The sequence below is a fragment of the Oratosquilla oratoria genome, chromosome 12 (assembly GCF_046742065.1).
Source record: "Oratosquilla oratoria isolate Oo_2021 chromosome 12, ASM4674206v1, whole genome shotgun sequence".
NCBI classification, from domain to species: domain Eukaryota; kingdom Metazoa; phylum Arthropoda; class Malacostraca; order Stomatopoda; family Squillidae; genus Oratosquilla; species Oratosquilla oratoria.
The window spans coordinates 30,401,940-30,424,263 of record NC_134788.1 but is presented as its reverse complement, the minus strand read 5'-3'; the positions used below and the strand labels follow the sequence as shown (position 1 = coordinate 30,424,263).

The following is a 22,324-nucleotide window of genomic DNA, read 5'->3' as shown; positions in this document are numbered from 1 at the left end:
TCACGTTCATGTGATACGTATTTCAAATCACATTAATTAAATTTGGATATATCCTTTATGTTATTATCATTGGTAGTATTTTCATTTCCCTTCATCTATTGGTACGAATACAAGCGACAACTACGTTTTCCTTTATATCTCCACCGCTCCGTGCGCTACAAGGAGTCTGTTCAGGGTACGGCATACGTCGTATTTTACTACTAGCCATTTTACCAAATCAAACTTAGTACATGTCTCTTATTTTTCCATTTTATGTGATATATATATATATATATATATATATATGTGTGTGTGTGTGTGTGTGTGTGCAATGTATGTATCTAAAACTTAAACCCACTCTCGGAGAAAGATAAGCTGAAATACAGAGTAAACCGTATATTTCGACCATTAACTGTGGTCCTCTTCAGCAGTTACAATTATTGGGTACATAGACAAGAACTTATATGTACCCAGTAATTGTAACTACTGAAGAGGACCACAGTCAGTGGTCGAAATATACGGTTTAGTCTGTATCTCAGCTTAAACCCACTATCGGAGAAAGATAAGTTTGATTTTACTCTTGTGTTACGACATCTACGTTACTTGATGTATATATATATATATATATATATATATATATATATATATATATATATATATATATATATATACGAAGACATCCTGATAGGTTGTTAGAGGAGTAGAGGGAAACATAAGTAGAACAAGAAGTTTGTTCTTTGACAAGTTCCGCAGAGTGGTGCTACCTCAGAAAGAATGTTTGCACTACAGAACGACTGACAAAATGTGTGAGGAGAGAGAGGGTATAAGGATAGGTAAATTATTCTATAAAGTAAAGGAAGTTGTATAGTAGTAACAGGGCCCCGACATGGGTATGTGCCGCCCCGGGGCGAGTCGAGAAGTGCCCCCCCCACACACACACACCACCACTACCACCACCTTCCACATCTGATGGTCACTAGCACGATTCACATGTAACATTCATCCACAAAACAACGTTTGTACACGCATCATTCATACACACATCTCATGATAGATAAATGATGCATTAAAAGTACATTATGGGGAATTTGCTCCTTCTTTTCACCAAAAGTGCAGCCCCCCCCAAAAAAAAAAATAATAATAATAATAAAAGATAAAATAGATAAAAAAACGTTCCGCCCCGGGGCATTGTCATCTCTCCCCACCCCCGGCCCCTCCCCTTGTCGGGGCCCTGTAGTATAATGAACATGATTTTTTTTAGGGTTATAACAACTTAAATAAGTCCCATGACATGTAGCAGATTTCCCCACCCCCATTTTGCCACTTCGAGGTGTCACAGGTGAGACAGGCGCGATAGGGTTGGTAATCGTTGCTATAACTCTAAAAAAGGGATGCTAAATGTAGTATACAGCTTCCTTTACTATATACAGATTGTAAGAAGAAAATTTTCAAATGGCACATAGATGGGAAATAAGAGAGAGACATGTACCAAGGTTGATTTGGCAGAATGGTTAGTACATCATGATGTATCCCAAACCCTTAACAGACTCATTGTAGTGCACAGATTTTAATGTAATTATTGTCTGCGCTAGGCCACCACTAGGTTGGCAGGACCAGACGTGTAGTAATCGTTCGATTAAAAAAGGGGGGGAAAAATGTGGCTAATGTGGAGGTTAAGTTTGCATGTATTGTTCTTATCAAATTAGTGCAATTCTGATGTCGTTTTTAGGCGACGTTAGGTAACCTGGCCTAACCGAGGAGTAAGTTGTAGGGAGGAGCAATCGTTGACTGATTTGACCACATTCTTTTGATGGTGGGTTTTCTGGGTTATTAGGGTTACAAGGCAATTAGTTCATGTGGATCCTGTATAGCAAACGTGTTTTTGCCTGCAAAACCGCGTTGTCTTTTGGTTGTGGGATTGAGTGTTTTGCCTGCAAACCGCATTGTCTTTTGGTTGTCGGGTTGATTTTACAAGCATGTGTAAATGTACCGCCATATGGCAGTGTCCCATGTGTTGAATATGTGTACGTGTGTGCATAAATGCACACCATCTAACTCATAAATTCCAGAGTTTGTCACCCAGTTGAATTAGAAATAAAATTTTAGGCTAAGGAAAAAGTAAATTGAACAATATATACTTTATATGTCTAGAAATGGTTAAGGATGATCCAGTTTTTTTTTTTCGATAAAACACTTGCTACAATTTCAGATAAAGCTGTTGGTAATAGAACACTGCCTACTAGAACTAATGTTATGATTTTACCAGCCACATCTACTGACAAGAAACCTGATGTAAAGGATACAAGTACTGAACATGGTAAGCCAGAATAGAGTTCTTTTCAACATTAAGTTTGATTTGCATGTACAGCTTTGGTACTTTTAAAGACTTTTTCATTTGGTGTATGAATAAAGAAATGGACTTCACAAAACAATGAAAACTACAAATATTGAAGACCTGAAGTATCTGTTATAATAACAATGGCATTATATTCCTTGTTGTTTCAGCTGAGGACATGAGTAGACCTTGTCTGTATTGTCTGTACACTTGGCCTCAGAATGTTCCCTAAGGTTACCCGACAAATATGATACCAATTCACAGCACAAGTGTTATAGAGTGCAACCAACTCCTGTTCCTAATTTGTTGTTAATTTTTGCATCTTAAACTTGGAGCATTTTTATTTCTTGGCATCCCATTTCAGTGTAATGTTATTTCGTCATGAAAATTAAGATAAATCTAAGTGTTCACATCATGTATGGAGTAGTTATGTCAGCTGCATTACTGATGTTGGTTTAGGTTCTCTTCCAAAGTATGGTTTTGAGAGAAGTTATGATATTTATTTGGTTTAATGATGTGAACTAACCTTATCAGAAGACTAGGACGGTGCCCCATATAGATAATTTTGTGGTATAGAATTTAATGGACTGTGGCATTGGTCCAACTTGCTGGCAGCAGAATTTGAACTTCTGTTCCTGACTTCCGCCACAAGTAGTGACACTATAACCTGCTCAACCAGCGAACATCCGAGAGAAATAATGGGGAAAAATTTGGATACTCTGTTGTTCGGAATTTAGTAAGCAAGTATCACCACCTGCAGAGTGATGAATACACAAGTTGTTTAATGCAAGGCAAATTGGTTCTGAATCAAACCCTCTTTTCACTGTCAGCCTGTTCCACTGTCCACTGGTACATACCTGTCCATGACTTAACACTGAATCAAAAGTATCTGCGTATTTGTTCTCCACATTCATCATGTCATCTTCTGACATCAGAACAATAAATTTGATGGGAAACATTCACAAAGTTGGCTGGTGTTCACTGGTTAACTGCCAGGATGATGTGCAATATACAATTTATCCACATTTTTTAAATTATGGACCCAGCAACTTAGGATACCATAGAAATCTGTGCCATGCAAACCAACAGGCAACTCAACTCAACAGTACTGTGAGTGTGATCATACTGAACAACCAATATTTTAAACTATCTTAAGGGATCAACAATGGGAACCTTTACATAATGAGTGTGTGTATTTACCTAATTCTAATATATAGGAATGGATCAACACTCATTGGATGCAGGGATGACCTGTCATCCAGGAGGTGCCAAGATAAGAGGGAGGGCGAGGATGGAGGGGGGGTGGAGTGTGAAGGGGATGGAATGGGGGGGAGTGGTTTTTATGCCTTTGTTTTGTGGCTACCTCCCATGTAAGGGGGAAAAAGCCTTTGGTATATGTATGTATATTTAGACTTTAAGTCATGTGTTATTTGAGCTTTGGGTATATTGCTCTCAAAGCTATTCCAAGTGTTTATGCATCTATGTTGAAAACTGCATTTCTTCACAGCCTTTGGACATGTGGTCATTCTTAATTTGCTCCAGTGATCTCTTAAAGCCCCCCTCATCCTTAATCAAGAGATCTCTTCTGTCAATGCAATCTGTCCCCTTTAGTGACCTGAATACTGTAATCATATCACCTCCTTCTCTTTGATCTTTCAAGGTTGCCAGACCTAGTGCTTTTAGTCTTTCTTCATGGGGTTTATCTGCCAGGCTGGGGACCACTTTAGTTGCTGCCCTTTGTATTATCTCAATCTTACTTATATCCTTCATTCTGTATAGAGACCATGACGCTGATATTTCAGTCTTAGATGGACCAGGGTTTCAATGAGTTTTTTCATCATCTCTTCATCCATATAGTGAAAAGCCACTTTAATATTCTGCAGCAGTCCGTATCTCTTTTATCACAATTCTGCTGATGTGTCTGTCAGGAGACAGAATGCCTTCACTCCTGAACCTTTCTCCTGTAATGGGTTCTCGTCCCATTTCCAGCACTTCGTGTATTTATTTATTTATTTATTTATTTATTTATTTATTTCCCATTCTTGTTCTTTGCATTAGTTACAAAGGATTACAAAGGCAGAGCATGCCAACAGGAGACCTTTTGGTCCATATCTAGGTCGGATGCGAAAAAAAAGATAAATAAAACTATAATAACAAATAAAGTAAATGCATAAGTATAGTTAAATAATAATCAAACAGGTAAATAGTAAATAATAATAAATTGACATATAACTAATAATAAATGAAAATCAGACAGACAAATGATAACAATACAAAAACAAATAATATAAAATCGATTATAATCATTACAGCATCTTGCTTAGGTGTTTATCTAAATGATTCTTAAAGCTTCGAACTGAACTACATTGCACTATCTGTGCAGGAAGTTTATTCCATTCATTAACTACACGGTTGGCAAAGTTGTTTCTACCTACTTCCAAATTGAATCTATTTCCGGACAGTTTGAGACCATTGTTTACAGTCCTTGCTTTTCACTCTTCTCGTGATTTTTGCATCATCTGCAAACATGCTGGCATAGCTTGTTGTTCCTTCCATCAAGTCATTAACATAGACAAAAACAATTTTGGTGCAAACACTGAACCTTTTGGATCTCTGCTCATCACTGCTCTCCATTTTGACATCTTATCCTTTACTAATGTCCTCATGTATCTTCCCTTCAAAAAATCTTTCATCCATGTGAGTAATTTGCCTTTCAGTCATTCATTTGTGTTGAACCTTCTAACGTTTTACTCAAGAGGGATTGAGGTGCTGCAAGTGGGAGAGGGGTAAGTGAACTGTGTGTACCTCAACGTGGAAGAGGCATTTGATAAAGTACCTCACACTTGACCTCTCAATGAACTAAAAGGGGGGTAACGGTGTCCATTGATGTGAATAATCCGATGATTTGGAGTGGTTTTTGGGTGATTGCATAATAGTGATTGCACAGCATTAAACAACAGCACCAAAAACACGGCGAAAACACAGCTAAATAACGTCCATTAATGAGAGGTCAATGTATACTACACTTCTTTCAAATTTGCTTTTTTCCTGCTAATTCTTGTATAACCATTTCTAGCAATTTTGTTTTACCGTTTTTCTTCCTCCATTTTTCCCAATTTACATCCCTGGTCTTGTTTGCAGTCTCACACCTTTGTTTACCGAATTGTAGTATACAGGATAGGAGAAATGCTTGTAGGGTCCCATCTCCTATGCCCCAATTGATCAAAAACCAAGCCTCAAATACATGTATGGTTCTAGCTTGGCATGTATCCTTAATTTCCATTTCTTATATTAGATTTTAATTCATATATTGTTCCAGTTTAGGCTGTATTTACCTAATTGTAGTATATAGGAATGGATTAACGCTCATCAGATCCTGTCTCCTATTCTCTAATTTCCTATCATACCCTGACTCAAATTCATGTACAGTTCCAAGTTAATCTATATCCGTGATTTCCAATTATCATACTTAGATTTGAACTTGTGTATTGTTTGAGCTTGGGCTATATCACCTAAGCTATTCCACATATTTATACATCTATATGGAAAACTGTGTTTCTTCACATCCTTTTGATGTGTGGTCTTTCTAAATTTACTTCCGCGACCTCTTAAAGCCTTCCCATTTTTAATCAGGAGATCTCTGCTATCAGTGCAATCTATCCCTTTTAGTGACCTGAACACTGCAATCATGTCACCTCTTTCTCTTCGATCTTTCAAGGTTGGCAGACCCACTGCTTTTAGTCTCTCCTCATATGGTGTATCTGCCAGGCTAGGGACCAGTTTGATTGCTGCCTTTTGTATTCTCTCAATCATGCTTATATCCTTCACTCTGTGTGGCAACCATACTACTGACGTATATTCCAGTCTTGGACGTATCAGAGTTTCGATGAGTTTTTTTCATCATCTCTTCATCCATATAATGGAATGCCACTTTAATCTTCTGCAGTAGTCCTCATATCTCTCCCGCAATCCTGCTAATATGTTTATCAGGTGACAGGTTGTCTATCAACATTCTCAAGTATTTCTCCTCTTTTGCTTTTGTAATGTGTTCGATTCGCAAAGAATGACTTAAGGATGGCCTTTTGCTGCTATTGCCCATTTTCAGTACGTTCCATTTTTGTGTATTGAACTTCACTTCCCATTCCTGGCTCCATACAAAAATAGCATCTAGATCTTTTTGCAATATTCTACCATCCTCCGCATTTTTCATTCTTCTCATGATTTTTGCATCATCTGCAAACATGTTGGCATAGCTTCTTGTTCCTTCCATCTGTGTGTGTGTGTATTCACAATGGTCTTTGGGTCACGTGTTGGACTCGTGATCGACAGCTATTTCCCTCTCGGAAGAGAGCTCAGAGCTCGTATGACTGATCTATGGGTAATGCTGTGACCTTACATGCACACACACCCCCAACTCCCTGTCCATGAGAGTTGGAATAATGGCTCGAAGTGCAGCGATACTGAAATTATTTCAGCCTTGAGCAGGATTCGAACCCGGACCGCTGTAATGACAGTCGGAGACTCTACCAACCACGCCACCGAGTGTGTGTAAATAGTAATGTATATTGGAAAAAGAAAATGTTGAAGAGAAAGGGAATGACAAATATGAATATAGGAAAGCACATTGCTGAAAACTTCAAATGCACCTATGGCTGCCTATACAATCATCAAGAGAAGCATGCATATGATGAAGTCACTCAAAGTTCGTAGCAAACAGTGGTAAGGTATTTCATTTTATAATTTTTGCTGATTTATTATTGTTGCATGTTAAGTAATTGTGTTCTTTAGTTTCCAAAAGAATGGATCAATTTGCAGTATCGCATTGTATGTATCATCTGATATTGCCTCATAGCCACCATAGGGCGTTAAATACAGTACTTGAATTTATTACTTGAATGATGGAAGGCTTCATACTGCTGAAGAGAAATTCTTTCTGGTTTGTCTATGGTAGTTATTGTTATCTGGGGTTGCTGTTGTTGTTGTTATTCCCTAGACTGTTTGTCCGAGCAGTCCTGTCTCCTCAAGGAATGCCATGGCCGAAATGGGGTTTTCCCCACAAATTCTTTATGGAGTGTATGTTGTTGTTTGCACGCATGATTGTGTATAATGCAGTCTTCCATGATGTGTTGAATAGTACGGGGTGAAGTGTTACATCCCGGGCATTTGTCCACAATGCGGTCATCCAGTCTCTTGTAGTAGCAGCATCTTTGTCATGGGACCACCCCCCTACCCCAAGAGTTGGGGGGCCAAACTGGAGTAAACTTCCCTGGCTACCAGCGCTACACAGGTGGTACCTATCCCCAGTAGGGGCTTTGGTCACCTGGGCAAGTACCACATTCCTTTTGCAACATACTCTGTTACCTGGGGTTTGAGGAGTAGGTATGAGATGATTGTTCCCCATGTAGTATTTGTTAATATTTTCTATTTATTTTATTATTATTTTCTTTCCAGAGAATTAGTGAACACTCCTATAAACATATTTTTTTCTTATGTATATAATGTGTATAATTCTGGAACCAATTGCGGGAACCTGCATGAGATAGCTCTACAATGCAGAAAGAATAATCTGAGCATTCATAGATCATGGAGTAAATGCTTTGAAGGGAACGCTGTATTTTCATGGCTGGTGAGGTAGAGAAGATGGAGGCCCTGCACAAGCCAGGATATGTTTTCAGTGGTGGTTGTATTTACCTAGTTGTATTTTACGAGAAGGGGAGCTATGCTCGTGGCGTCCCATCTTCACATCTCATTTTATCTAAGCTATTTTTAAATTCATGTATTGTTTTTGCACACACCACTTTCTCATCTAACTTGTTCCAAATGTCTATTACTCTGTGAGGAAAATTGTTCTTTTTCATACCTCTTCTATAGCTTTCTTGATTTTCTTTCCATGTCCTCTTGTATTTCTATCATCCCATTTTATTAGATCTGTGTGTGTGTATTCACTTGGTCTTTGGATCACGTGTTGGACTCGTGATCGACAGCTATTTCCCTCCTGGAAGAGAGCTCAGAGCTCGTAGGTCCGATCTATGGGTAATGCTATGACCTTGCACACACACACCCCCAACTCCCCACCCACGAGAGTCAGAGTAACGACCCGAAGCGCAGTGTGTGTGTGTGTGTGTGTGTGTGTGTGTGTGTGACCCGAAGCGCAGTGTGTGTGTGTGTGTGTGTGTGTGTGTGTGTGTGTGTGTGTGTATGTGTGTGCGTGCATGCAGAGGGGTGGGGGTGAGGTATAGTTACACTACAGAAGGTTAGGCTAGGAATTATTTGAAACACAGGTTAGGAAGTTTAGTTTGAATGACAAGTGTTGACATAGAACCGAATTATTTTGGACAAAATCCTTTAATACTCGTCCCAATTATTTTGGTGTTCTTGTTAAGAGTGAAGGCAAACTTGACTATGGGAATAATTATATATACATCGGTGTCAAAATTAGTCAGCTATATGAACTGGTTGAAATATAATATTCTGGTAAATTCTGTGAATATTTGGCTAGAAAAGTCAGTACATTCCAAGAGAGCCCATGGTGTGTTCTGTACTTTTGGGTATCGATTATTTTCTAACAGGATATGCCCGAGCATATCCAATACTTAAAAGAAACATGTTAGATTACACAAATCCTGTGATCCAGTTTTGGTAGTCAACATAGAATCTTGGTGGAAATTTAACAAATAACCATCGAGTTCATTGTGTATATAATTTTGCCATCGACACGGGTTTTGTTTACAAACGACTTCGGTTTGGAAATGATCGCTAGGGTAAAAATATATTATTCACACGATTTAATGTAATAAGTAGTAATTGAAAGTAAATCGATTTGGATTCGCAAGGTATTTTAAACTGAAACTTACCAAAGTTATTTTTAATGGCGATGCATATAAATAACAATAAAGGCTTAGTCTGATAATGACTTTCAAGTGTACGAGGAAATCATACGGTGAATTGTTACCTAACATAAGATCATTTATTTATTGGATTACATTAAAATCAGAATTCAGAAAATAGGTCGAATGTTGAAATTCGTTCATCTTCGCGCATGACGTCATGAGTCGGCGGAGGATGTTTTGTCTTGACAGTGGAGTACTCTAGTACAAACTGTCGACGTTTTGTTTACGCCTATAATCATGCCTGATAGATGTGTTGTTCCTGGATGTATATCGAATTCCAAATATGATAAAAGTGTGATATTTCATCGATTCCCAGTGGACACAGAGCAGAGACGCAAATGGATTTATTTGTGCAAAGAGAAAGGCAGTTGCAACCCCGATTATGGAAGGATTTGTAGTCGTCACTTTCGGCCAAGTGACTATGTAAGAAACTTGAAATATGAACTCCTTAATCTGCCTGTACCCAGAAATCAAATAAAGTTGAAGGCAAGTACCGTCCCAACGCTCTATCTACCAGAATCTGAGGGTGAGTAACCTACAAGTAGGTTAGATGATTAGGTTGCGTCTCAGTCATTGAGAATATATTTGGGAACTAGTAACTGTAAGATCTGGCGCTCGATATTGTATCGGTTATGGTATCCTTTTAATTCACTTTCTTCCCTTACGCTACGAGGGTGTTAAATTATCAACGAAATTGATCTTTGGAAAATATTGTGGGGAGATTGTTTTCTACGTACGTTATATTACCCTTTTGCGAGACATACCTCTAAATAATATTCGCAAATTAATCATTATTAAAAATGTTTGCTCTCCTGGGGGGGGGGAGGTTGAACCGTGTACATATTAGGGTAGGGTTGGTAAGTTTTGGTTTGGATAGGTTTGTTTGGACTCGGGGTGACGATTGTATCAAAGGACTCGCAGAATCTGCAGTAATTGGTACGATTGCACTGATAAAAATTGTTGTAGAAGTGCCAATATGATGTAAGATAACGAATGATCTCGTTCGATTATTTTTATTTTCGTAATGCCGAGACTGGAGACAATTTTAAAGTGTGAGTAATTTGCGGCCGTTTATGAAGAAAAATGTTTTGTTTGAGAATATGACGTAATGGTGATAGACGTCTAATTCGCAAATTATGTTTAGGACAGTTTTTTTCGTTGTTATTAGTTTGAACAATTTGCCATTATAAGGACATTTTTGGACCGTTATATTTTAGTAATGAAAAATATTGTAAATGTGTAAGTAGACGGAAATGATTTCTAAAAATAAACACAACGGAATTATTCTACGATTACCCTTACTTGAAGAACACTGGTATTGGTTCTGTATATTATATGAAGATGGAATGTTTTTAAACTTAAATTCAGTGGGACCCGAACTAATACTTCGGAATGGGTACTGTCGACGTAATTTAGTAGATATGTCTAACTTTCTGTTTTGGCATTCGTTTTGGAAAATAGCGTCATCAGTTGTAATTTTGCAAGCGTACATTGCAATATGGAAATGATTGAAAGGAATAAGGTGTACAATATTAGCTTGTGTTGACGTCAGGTCGCCGTATTGAGCGATTTTGGCGCTAACCATTAAAACTGAATTACTGCATGGAATCGTATTTAATGCAACGAAATTAATCGTGTATGTCATTCGTATCAAGATAAAATTCGATGTGGACTATACATCTGTTATCAGTAGAGGGCAACTTATTTTTTTTTATTAATTTACTTGTTATTACTGTATTATCATAATTTTATCATTATTATTATTTATAGCTTAATGCAAATTCCTTCTTATGGCTTATTATTATTATTACTATCATAACTATTATTATTATTATTATTATTAAGAATGCCGTAGTAAATTATCATGGAATTGAACTGACACCTTTTTAGAGATCCACTTGGTGTAGGAATTTAAATGCACAAAACACCCTTACATATTTCTTCAGGTGAATGTTGCATGTGGGATGCATCATAATCACTTGGTGAATGCAGTGAATTGACTTTCCACTTTGTGTCATGCTGCAAAGTTCATCTGAAGACATAGACTGCAATTATTGAGATTGAAAGTTGGCCCCCCAATCTGAAAACCTTTAAATCCTATACTGTACGCCTCCTTTGGGACCAGCAAGTGATCTAATGAAACTGGCATTGAAAGGGGCTATTCCCCCCCCCCCACTGCTTGTATTCAGAACTCACTAGCACCCTGACTTCTATCAAGAGGGCCTGGTACAACCTATCTTCTTTTACCATAAACATCCTTTTATTCCCTCTTCATTGTAACCAGTGATGTGTAAAGAAACCTGTACTGATACAACATAGGCATTTCTTCCCAGACTTTGGAAAGACTCACTGATCAGTGATGATTTTATGTGGAGTCACCATTCTGGCATTCATTTGTTTGCACCCAAGGAAAATTTCTTTTACAAGAAAGATAAGTCTCCGACTGGGAAAGAAGAGTTTTAATGAAAGCAAATAAGATTCTGGGATTGATTGCGCAATCTTTTGATTTCAAAAGTCCATCACTCATTAACAAGCTATATGAATCGTTAGTTCGTCCACATTTGGAATATGCTGTTTCCGTATGGTCACCGAATCTCATTAAAGACATTGACAGACTGGAAAAAGTACAACAGCGAGCCACAAAACTGATTCCAAATATCAAAAATAAATCATACAAAAATCAACTTAAGCACATGAATCTGTTTTCCCTAAAAAAGCGTAGACTCAGAGGTGACTTGATACAGGTCTTTAAGATTTTAAAGGGAATTGACAACATCAAAAGTGACCAAATTTTCACATTGAATGAGAATCAGACGAGAAACAGTGGTCTCAAACTGTCCGGAAATAGATTCAATTTGGAAGTAGGTAGAAACAACTTTGCCAACTGTGTAGTTAATGAATGGAATAAACTTCCTGCACAGGTAGTGCAATGTAGTTCAGTTCGAAGCTTTAAGAATCATTTAGATAAATACCTAAGATGCTGTAATGATTATAATTTATGTTATCTTATTTGTTTTTGTTTTGTTATAATTTGTCTGTCTGATTTTCATTTATTATTAGTTATATGTCAATTTATTATCATTTACTATTTACCTGTTTGTTATTCAACTGTACCTATGCATTTATTTATGTATTTTATTTTTTATTTACATTATTATAGTTTTTATTTATTATTAATATAATTGTTTTTTTTTTTTTTTTTTTCATCCAACCTAGATATGGATCAAAAGGTCTCCTGTCGGCATGCTCCGCCTTTGTATGAAGGGCGTGTGCATCTTCAAATACAAGCCTCATGGATGAGTAATGTGTATGAAAGCTGAAGTCGCCGATTCAATGTACCACCCATCCACTCTATTAACTGACCTCATCTCTATTCACAGATGCCATTGCAAGTGATAATGTTATATATATTAAGGATGAATTCAACATTAAAGAAGAACCACTGGATGAGAGAGATATGGAAGTGGCTGAGGACGAAAAGTCCACTTCACCAAACTTCAGTCAGAGAGCAATCGATGAAAACAATTTACGTCAGTCTTCCAGCGATGGTTAGTATCGATTGTTGCTTTGCATTTAGGTAATCTTAATCTTCAGGATCATTCCCTTGTATCGTCCTTCCATACGCTCCCATTAACCTGTGATGACAAGATTCTTGTCATTTGGTCAAATAAAACAAAAAATCATAAAACACCAAAATGTTTGATCAAACACCAGAAAAATGTGACGTCAGCGAAGCGAGGACTGACGTCACATTTTTCTGGTGTTTGATCAAACATTTTGGTGTTTTATGATTTTTTGTTTTATTTGACCAAATGACAAGAATCTTGTCATCGGAGTTTAATGGGTTAAGGTCACAGGACTGCAGATGTCCTGGTGCAAACAGAAACAAATTGTACTAGATGTGTTACCATCATGTCAAGTGTTGCATTTTTTTGGGGGGCATATCAAAGGCAGACAGCCTGGTAATTGGGATCCATCCTTCTAGGCTTCTGTGGAGCTATGCCCAACTTTATATCCCAGTTCCTGTCCTATACCCCTTGAATGTGCACAGGAATACCTCCATCTTCATCACAAGAAAGGCTTCCCCAAAAGAAATATATCAGCAGTCTTCTTTTCACCATAGTAATCCGTGATATAGCCAAATGTATTTCCTACAAAACTACTATAGGTCTATACATCAGCAATTGAGCCCTATTCTATTTTGGAACCTGCCCTGCCCACACAAGCCACCTTTTCTGTAAATGCTGCTGCAAGGACACTTCCTCACCTGACTTGATTTTTTTTATCTGATCCTCAACAAAAGCCTTACACATATTCCCCCACCTTAACCCATTCAACTCCGATGACAAGATGTCTTGTCATTTGGTCAAATAAAACAAAAAATCATAATAAAACAACAAAATGTTTGATGATCAAACAGCACCAGAAAAATATGACGACGTCAGTCCTCCTCGAGGACTGACGACGTCATATTTTTCTGGTGCTGTTTGATCATCAAACATTTTGTTGTTTTATTATGATTTTTTGTTTTATTTGACCAAATGACAAGACATCTTGTCATCGGAGTTGAATGGGTTAAGTAACTAGAAGTGTCTTAACACAAAATCCATATAATATATCTTATCACCTTACTTTTGCTCACATTTACGCTCAACTTCTCCTGTCAGGCATCCTGAATCACCAGCTGCTTCAGTTTGCTCAGTCAACTACAAGTACAGTGTCATCAGAATCTGTACTCTAGAATCCTTATCCCACTCAAACTGGGGTATTGACAGATGATCCCTTTGAGATTTCTACCAAACCCTAATATGAAGCAAAATCAAATGTGGGTGTAAAGCATACTCCTCTGCCTCACCCACATCCCTCTGAATATTAGATCCCATACATCTTGGTTTTCACATTAGCATAGATGCCGCCCTCCACTGTACTCCAGTGAAAAGGTTGATTATAAAAGTAATTGTTATGAGTTTCACTAAATAGAAAAGCTATAGCCTCACAGCAGCTGGCAGTGGTTCTCAGAACCTCCCACAGATCTTGCTGGGAAAAAAAAATTGTGTTGCCTATGATGTATTTACCTAGTTGTATTTACCTAGTTGTATTTTGCGGGAAGGGGAGCTATGCTCGTGATGTCCCGCCTTTGTATCTTGCAGTGTCTAGTTTGTTTTTAAACTCATGAATGGTTTTTGCGCATACTATTCCATTGTCCAGTTTGTTCCAAGTGTCCAAAACTCTATGAGGAAAACTGTTTTTCTTCAGTTCTCTTCTATAGCTATGTTTTTTTATTTTCTTTCCATGTCCTCTTGTGTTTCTTTTGTCCCAGTTAAGTAAGCTCTCACTATCGAGTACCTCTGTGCCTTTCATGATTCTGTAGATGGTCAATAGGTCACCTCTCTCTCTTCTTTGCTCCAGTGTCGGTAACTCCAGTTTAGCCAATCTCTCTTCGTATGATAGGTTTGCAAGTGCAGGTGCCATTTTTGTAGCTGCTCTTTGGATTCTTTCTATTTTCTTTACATTCTTTTTGGTACTGGGGGACCACAATGTCGCTGCATACTCTAATCTAGGCCTTATCAATGTAACCAATATTTTTTTCATCATGTCTTCGTCCAAGTATGTAAACGCCACTTTTATTGATCTTAGCAAGTTGTAAGTCTCCCCGACAATTTTGTTAATCTGTATATCATAGGACAAGTCGTTCGTGATAATTACTCCCAAATCTTTTTCGGATCCTACTTTCTTTACTTCTTTGGTTCCAATTGTATATTTTCCTGATATTCTGTTTTTGCTTTTTCCAAACTCCATTATGCTACACTTCTTAGTATTAAAGTCCACTTCCCATTTCTGACTCCAGTTCCATACCCTATTTAGGTCTTCTTGCAGTGCTTCACAGTCCTCATCAGTTTCTATTTTCCTTAGCAGTTTGGCGTCATCGGCAAAGAAGCTCATGTAGCAGTTCACATCCTCATCCATGTCATTCATATAGATAGCAAACATTATTGGTGCCAGCACAGATCCTTGCGGTACTCCACTGATCACCTCTTTCCAGTCTGAATATTTTTCTCTGAGCACTACTCTCATCTTTCTACCAGTCAGAAAGTCCTCTATCCATTTTAGTAGGTTTCCCTGTATTCCTCCTATGTGTTCCAGTTTTTTTAGTAGTTTTCTGTGTGGTACTTTGTCAAAGGCTTTTTGCAAGTCTAGGAATGCACAATCAGCCCATCCATTTCTTTCTTGCACTATGTCTATTAGTCTTGAGTAAAAGCATATTAAGTTTGTGGAGCATGATCTTCCTTGTCTGAATCCGAATTGTCTTGGGTTTAATATGTCATTGTCTTCCAGATGTTTTACCCATCTATTCTTGATTATTTTCTCACAAATTTTGGCTATGGTGCTTGTTAGTGATACTGGTCTATAGTTGGTGGGTTCTTCTTTGTTTCCTCCTTTGTGTATTGGTACAATGTTAGCATTTTTCCAGTCCTCGGGTATCTTTCCTTCTTTGAGTGAGCTGTTTATTAAGATGTGTATTTTGTCTGTTAGTTCTTCTTTGCACTCCTTTAGAATCCAATTTGCAATACCGTCCGGGCCATGTGATTTTCTGACATCCAGCCTTGATAAATGTTCTGATATTTCCTTTAGTGATGCTGTAAACTCATTCATGAGGGGAGATTTCTTGTTTTTGTCTATGTCACAATTTGGTATTTTCTCTCTGGTGAAAACAGATTTAAAGTGATTGTTCATGACTTCGGCCATCTCTAAATCTTCTGTGTATTCTATGTTTCCTTGGCATAGTTTCACCAATTCCTGTTTGTTTTTAAGTTTACCATTCACATACCGATAGAATAGTTTGGGTTGCTCTTTGCATTTGTCTATAATATCCTTCTCATGGTTCCTTTTCTCCTCTCTTCTCACATTAACATACTCATTTCTATAGTTAACATAAATTTGCCATTTGCTTTGTTTTTTGTCTTTTCTCCACTTTTTCCAAGCTTTGTCCCTTCTGTCTTTTGCCTCACTGCATCTTTTGTTGAACCAACATTTAATGTACTCTCTCTCTCGCTTTTGTATAGGTGAGGGGATGTGTCTATGTCAATGACTGAAAGCGGTAATAGGAGGAGGGCAGTTGGTGGTCATTAGCTCTCCACAAGTGAAGATATCAAAGGAAAACAATTTAAATTGATGGAAATATTGGGCCTAGTCTGGAGACTTGAGTGTCAGACCATCAGGGCTGCACCTGATTCAAGTGAGGAGGTTGACAGGCTTTGAAAATGAAAACACCTCTCTATACTTTTCCTAATGCAACCCATTAGTATTTCCTGAGCTTAACCTTATTGTACTCATATCTACCCACTTCCTGCTAGCAAAACCAATGCTATCAACTAAATATTTCTGCCATCATCGATATAATATTATCCATGAGGATAAAAGCATCGGTGAAATGTCAGTGCTACCTACCTATTTTGCTGCGGGTGAATGTATCTGACAAGTCAAAGTGTACCTTGTGCCATTGGGCTAAAATGCTTGGTAAATGTGCAAAGGGTACATCATATGTCACTTGAAGCAGTAGGTAATGCACATAATTACCTGATGCCTCCATATCTCTGGATTATCTCAATTGAATGGTTAGTAGTGAGTTCAACAGGAGGTCTTGTAGTTGATGATGATGATATGGTTTAACGTCAGACACTCCCCCCCCCCCATCAGTAGGCTAAGACGGTGCCCCTCACAGAGGGCTTTGTAGCATGGAATTTAATGAACCATGCCCTTGGTTCAACTTTGCCAATGGCAGGGTTTGAACTGCCCTCACCTTGACCTTTGCTGCAAGTAACGACGCCCTAACCCACTCAGCCAGCGAGCTTTAGTTACATTTTGAAATTTGCTTGCCATTGGAAATAATTCATAAATACAGAGGGATTATTGTATGGCTCTTATTGCTATTGTAATTATATTATTTTGGATTTAAATTGATTAATTATTTTCTCTTTCAGGGATATTTGGGTCAACAGTACCTCAATCTTTGAGCTCAGCTGGACCATCAACATCTGCAGTTGCTGCACCTCTTACAGTGCCTGAACAGGGTGGCTCTAATCAGATGCAGTTGTTGGTGTTACCTAACTTGGTTGTGCAACCCAATCCAGTTGAAGTAGGTCGACCAAGTTCTGTTATAGGTCGACCAAGTACAGTGGTAAAAAATGAGCTTGATGAACATGTTGCTCGAATGGTGTTTGCAACAAATTCATCATTTTCTCTTGTTGAACATCCCTACTTCCGGGAAATGGTTACAAAGATACAACCGGACTATTCTCCTCCTACTAGAAAAGATATTGAAAATTTATATCTTCCCATGGTGTATAAGAAGGAAAGAAAAAAGTGTGCAGATAAACTAAAGGATGAAACTGTGTGCCTCTCATTAGGTGGATGGTCCACTGTTCACATAGATCCATTTATTTGTGTTACCCTAATGACAACAAACGGCCATATGCATTTAGTGGATGCAATTGACATGACCGGAAAACCTCGTCATGCTCGGTACTTTAAAGAACTTGTTAAGAGTACAGTTTGTAAAGCTGAAGAAGGGTATGGTTGTCACGTCCGTAGCTTAGTTACTGATCACGTATCCAATGTTGCCAAGATGAGGAAACAACTAGAAAAAATTGGCGACTCCCAGTTGGACTTGATAATATATGTATGTTCATCTCATGTTTTAAATCTCTTGGCTCAGGATTTAGAATTGGTGAGTGTTAAAGAACGTGTTATTCATGTAGTGAAATACTTTAGGAACAGTCCCACTGCCTATACTCGATACCTCCAGGAGGGAGGCGAGGAGCTTATTATGCCTCAAGATACGAGGGAACCTATTGTGCCTGGTGATAAAAGATGGAACATCATGTCGCACTGTCTCAAGGTATTTATCAGTAACTTGCCACTCCTCATGAGAATATGTGAAGGAGATGGAGAAGAGGTGGACAGAACAGTCAGAAATGGTTTGCAGCGGGCAGCAGAAGAGCTATTGTCACGACTGGAGCCAGTAGCGGTGGCCCTAGACAAGACACAAAGTGGCACCTGTACAATAGCAGAAGCTGTAGACATCTGGAAAGAACTTGGTAAAAAATTTGATAATGACCAGAAAGTGACCTTTAGAGTAAGATCAAGATACTCACAAGTTATCACGAAAGCCCACCTATTAGCCAATTTGTTGCATCCCTCTATGCAGGGAAGGGCACTAACTGAGGAGGAGAAAGAGACTGCCATAAAGTTTGCCGAGGAAAAGTGCCCAGGACTAGTACCCATTTTGACCAAATTTCAGGACAGATCTCCTCCATTTGAGGACTTTAAATTTTCTGACCAAGTAACTAGTAATATCTCAGCAGTAGAATGGTGGCAGTCACATGCTAACCTTTTAGATAGGAAAAGCATGTCATTGGTGAGACAGTTACTTTCAGCTCTAGCATCTTCTGCTGGTGGGGACAAATCCCTTTCTTCTTATAGCCTTATGCGATCCAGACTAAGTAACAGCCTTGGAACAAAAAAAGCAGCACAGTCTGTTTTCCTTTACCAAGCTTTTAATCAGCATTAGGGCAGATTTTGTATTTACCTATTTGTAATATACAGAGAAGAGCTATACTCATGGGGTCCTGTCTCTTTTTCTTTATCATACCTAGTTCTGAATTCACTTATTGTCTTAGCTTGGGTTTTATCATACTCTAAGCTATTGCACTTGACATACCCATGGAAAATTGTCATTCATGACATACTTTAGACATGTGGTCATTATGAGTTTGTTTATCTGATCTTTTGACTCTCTACCATCCCAATTTTTAAATTCTTTTCTGTCATCTTTATCTGGTCCTTTTTAATGACATGGATGCTACTATCAAGTTACCTCTTCCTCTCAATGCTGGTAGGTCTAATGCTTTTCATATCTGTACATTTCATGTGCAAGGCTGGGAATGAAATTGTTCACTGCTCTCTGTATTCTCTCAATCATGTTTATATTCTTCACTTTGTGGAGCCCACACTGCTGTGTGTATGTATATATTTGTAAACATTGATATATATATTTATATATGTATGTACTAATAAACTTTGAAGACAGAACATCTTATCTTACATTGTCTTGTATTCATACACTCCAGAAGGCTCAATAAAATCTCTTGAGTAACAGTGAACATGTGGCTCTGGCTAGTGTTCACAAGGGGTTGTAGGTCTGGAAAAGAGAACTGGGGCAATGGATTGATTAATAATTGTTGCCTTAAGTTAGGTTGAGAACCCACTGCATTGTAGTTGGTCCTTGGACCTTCCTATAGAACTTTTCTTGTCATATGCTGGTACATACTTAAGGTCTCTTTCCTCATTGTAAGGGGAATGGCTGAGTCAAAGTATGTGTTCAAGATTAACACATCTCTTCTGACTTACCTCATTGTGGATGTGGATCTACTGGTAGAAGGAAGAAGGAAATAAGTTGTCAGTTAGCCCTCATTAGGAAGTGGAGAAAAGTTAGCTGAAACAGAGATATATTGAACCTCGCCCAGTTGAGGGGATTAGATGCAATAGGAAATGTCTATCAAAGAGTGCAAAAGATAGGAGTAGATGGAGAGTGGTTAAAATGGATTAAGAGATGACAAGGGCCAAAGGGATACTGTTATATGCCTCATATTTTATCTTTTTGAATGATAGGGGGTCACCATATCATGAAGCAATGATGGTGAACCTGATGTGGCTATTGAGGCTCTGCGTCTCACTGCATTGCCTTAGACCTAAATTGCATCACAGGAGACAGAGATGACCCCTCATCTCTGAAATGCTAAGCTGGGAGGGGCAAGTGGGTTTTGGATTTGTGTGTGGTATTTGCTCTGACTCAGTCAACATCTTTTAAGGGGAAAGGGACTTTTTGGTATATAATTCCCCCAAGGTATTTGTTTCTATCAATCTTTAATCTACCTCCACTCCCTTTCCCGCCACATGTGACCCTAAATACCTGAAACTATCCACTTCCTCCAACCTCTCTCCTTTTAGACTTACAACTCACTGTCATCCCTTGTACATCTCATCATCATGCTTTTATCCACACTTGCACTCAACTTTCTCCTGTTGCATACCTTTTCAAATTCCATCGCTAACTCCCTCCTCTTTCCCTGCCACAAGTGCAGTGTTGTCAGCAAATAACAACTGGCTCACCTCCCACTTTTCTCCATTTTCTTTAACAATCTCCAGTCCCCTGGCCATTACCCTCACTTTTACCTCCCACACCAACCCATCCATGTACACATTGAACAGCCATGCCCACATGACACATCCATGATGAAGTCTCACCTTTACCTAAAATTACTCTCTCCATTTACCATTCTAACACAGGCTCTACTACTCTTTTAAAAACCCTTGACTGCCCTTAACAACTTTCCCCCAATCCCGTATATCTGCAATACCTCCCACAGTGCTTTCCTGTCTACTCTGTCATAAGCCTTTTCCAAATCTATAAAGACCCAAAAATCATCCTTACCTTTTCCTAAAGCTTTCTCACATATCTGCCTTACCACAAAGATCTGATTGACACAACTCCTACTTTTTCTAAAGCCACACTGATCCTCACCAATTACTCCCTCTGTTCCTCTCCTAATCCTCTGAATCAAAACTCTCCCATAAGCCTTATAAACTACACTCAACAAACTGATCCTCTGAAACTACTACACTCACATTTGCCCCCCCTTTTCCCTTGCAAAGCAGATTTATACAGGCACTTTATCCTCCCTTAGGCTGCGTTTACACTGAGCGAGTCTGGGTCGACTCTTGTCAAATGCCGTGAACCTCAATAGCTAGAGGAAGACTTTGCTTGAATCTTTCTAAATTGACCAAAGAACACTTCAACTATGTGTCTAACATTTGTAAATGTTTAACTCCTTTCAGTTCGCCATTCAGTTCCTCAATATATAACGCAAAAGTAATTTGACGTCTGAACACTGGAAGAACGAAAGATTGTAACCGAAGTCGTTTCTGACCAAACGAACTCATAACAGTTCAGGAGAATCGTTCCGGACTCGTTTCGGTGGAAACGCAACCTTAGACACACAATAAGTAACCTCACTAAAGGGTCTATTATTAATGTACCTCCCTTCTTCAGACACTCCACATGACATCCATCTAACCCAGGAGCCTTACCCATTCTCATCATTTTCAGAGCTACTTGTACCTCATCTTTTCTTACCTTTTCTCTCCCATCACCATCGTTTTCTTAGCACCTCCCACTTTGACCCCCATTCCCTCCCTATCCTCCTCCACATCCATTAGCTCTCTAAAATACTCCACCTATCTTCCCCTTACCACCTCCTCTTTTGTTAAGATCTGTCCATCTGCACCTTATACCTTTTCTTTTCTACTTGACTCACCTCTCCTTCCTCTCTTTTCTTCCAAAACATCTTTTTATTGTTTTGAAAGAAATTGTCATACTCCATCCCCATTTTATATCTGCTCTCCTTTATCTTTTGATTAGCTTCTCTATTTTCTTTTTTATACCTCTCATCCTACTTTGTAACCAGTCCCCGAATGCTTGCTTTTTCTCTTCTGCTACCTTCTTCACTTCATTCCAACACTCAATATCCTTCTCTCTATTCCCTTCCATCTACCTTGTTCCACATACCATCTTTGCACACCTCCTCCTTGAAACACCATTTTTCTTCCACACCTACTTCTACTCTACCCTTTACCTCCTACACTTCTTTCAGCTTCTTGTACTTCTGCCCATTTTCCTTCTCATTGTATGAGGGAGATCGTATGATGGGGTGATTGTGCTGACAGCTTTGTATGGGCAGAGAATTGGAATTTAAAAGAGGCAGAGAGGAAAGGTTTAAATGGGTTTGAAATGAAATGTCTGAGAAGTGTGGTAGGGATTACTAGGTTGAATAGAGATAAGGAAGAAAGCAGGAGTGGAAAAGGAGATGGCAGATAGGGTTGATAAAAGAGTATTGGGATGGTTTGGACACATGGAAGGAATGAGTGATGGAATATTAATAAAGGAGATGTGGACGGCAGAGTGGAGGGAGTGAACTTGAGGGAACAACCAAGGATGAGATTGATGGAAGGGGTAAAGGGGATGATGAGCAAGAGGGGAATGTCTGTTGAGCAAAGAAGG

At 38.6% G+C, this 22,324-nt stretch overlaps 1 protein-coding gene across 5 annotated transcripts in view; it reads left to right on the top strand.

The window, feature by feature from the left end:
* The window catches only part of LOC143031207 (uncharacterized), a 41,382-nt gene extending 22,091 nt beyond the window's left edge, over window positions 1-19,291 (top strand). For 3 of the 5 annotated variants that reach the window (XM_076194764.1, XM_076194762.1, XM_076194765.1), the window contains 3 exons: window positions 2,189-2,296; window positions 12,585-12,752; window positions 17,187-19,291. In XM_076194764.1, the coding sequence (XP_076050879.1) occupies window positions 2,189-2,296; window positions 12,585-12,752; window positions 17,187-18,775 (1,865 nt within the window). In that variant the 3' untranslated portion in view covers window positions 18,776-19,291. Of the gene's footprint in view, window positions 1-2,188; window positions 2,297-8,600; window positions 9,731-12,584; window positions 12,753-17,186 lie in introns of those variants that run through there. The other 2 variants (XM_076194766.1, XM_076194763.1) reach the window with 2 other exon arrangements.
* The last annotated feature ends 3,033 nt before the right edge of the window (window positions 19,292-22,324 follow it).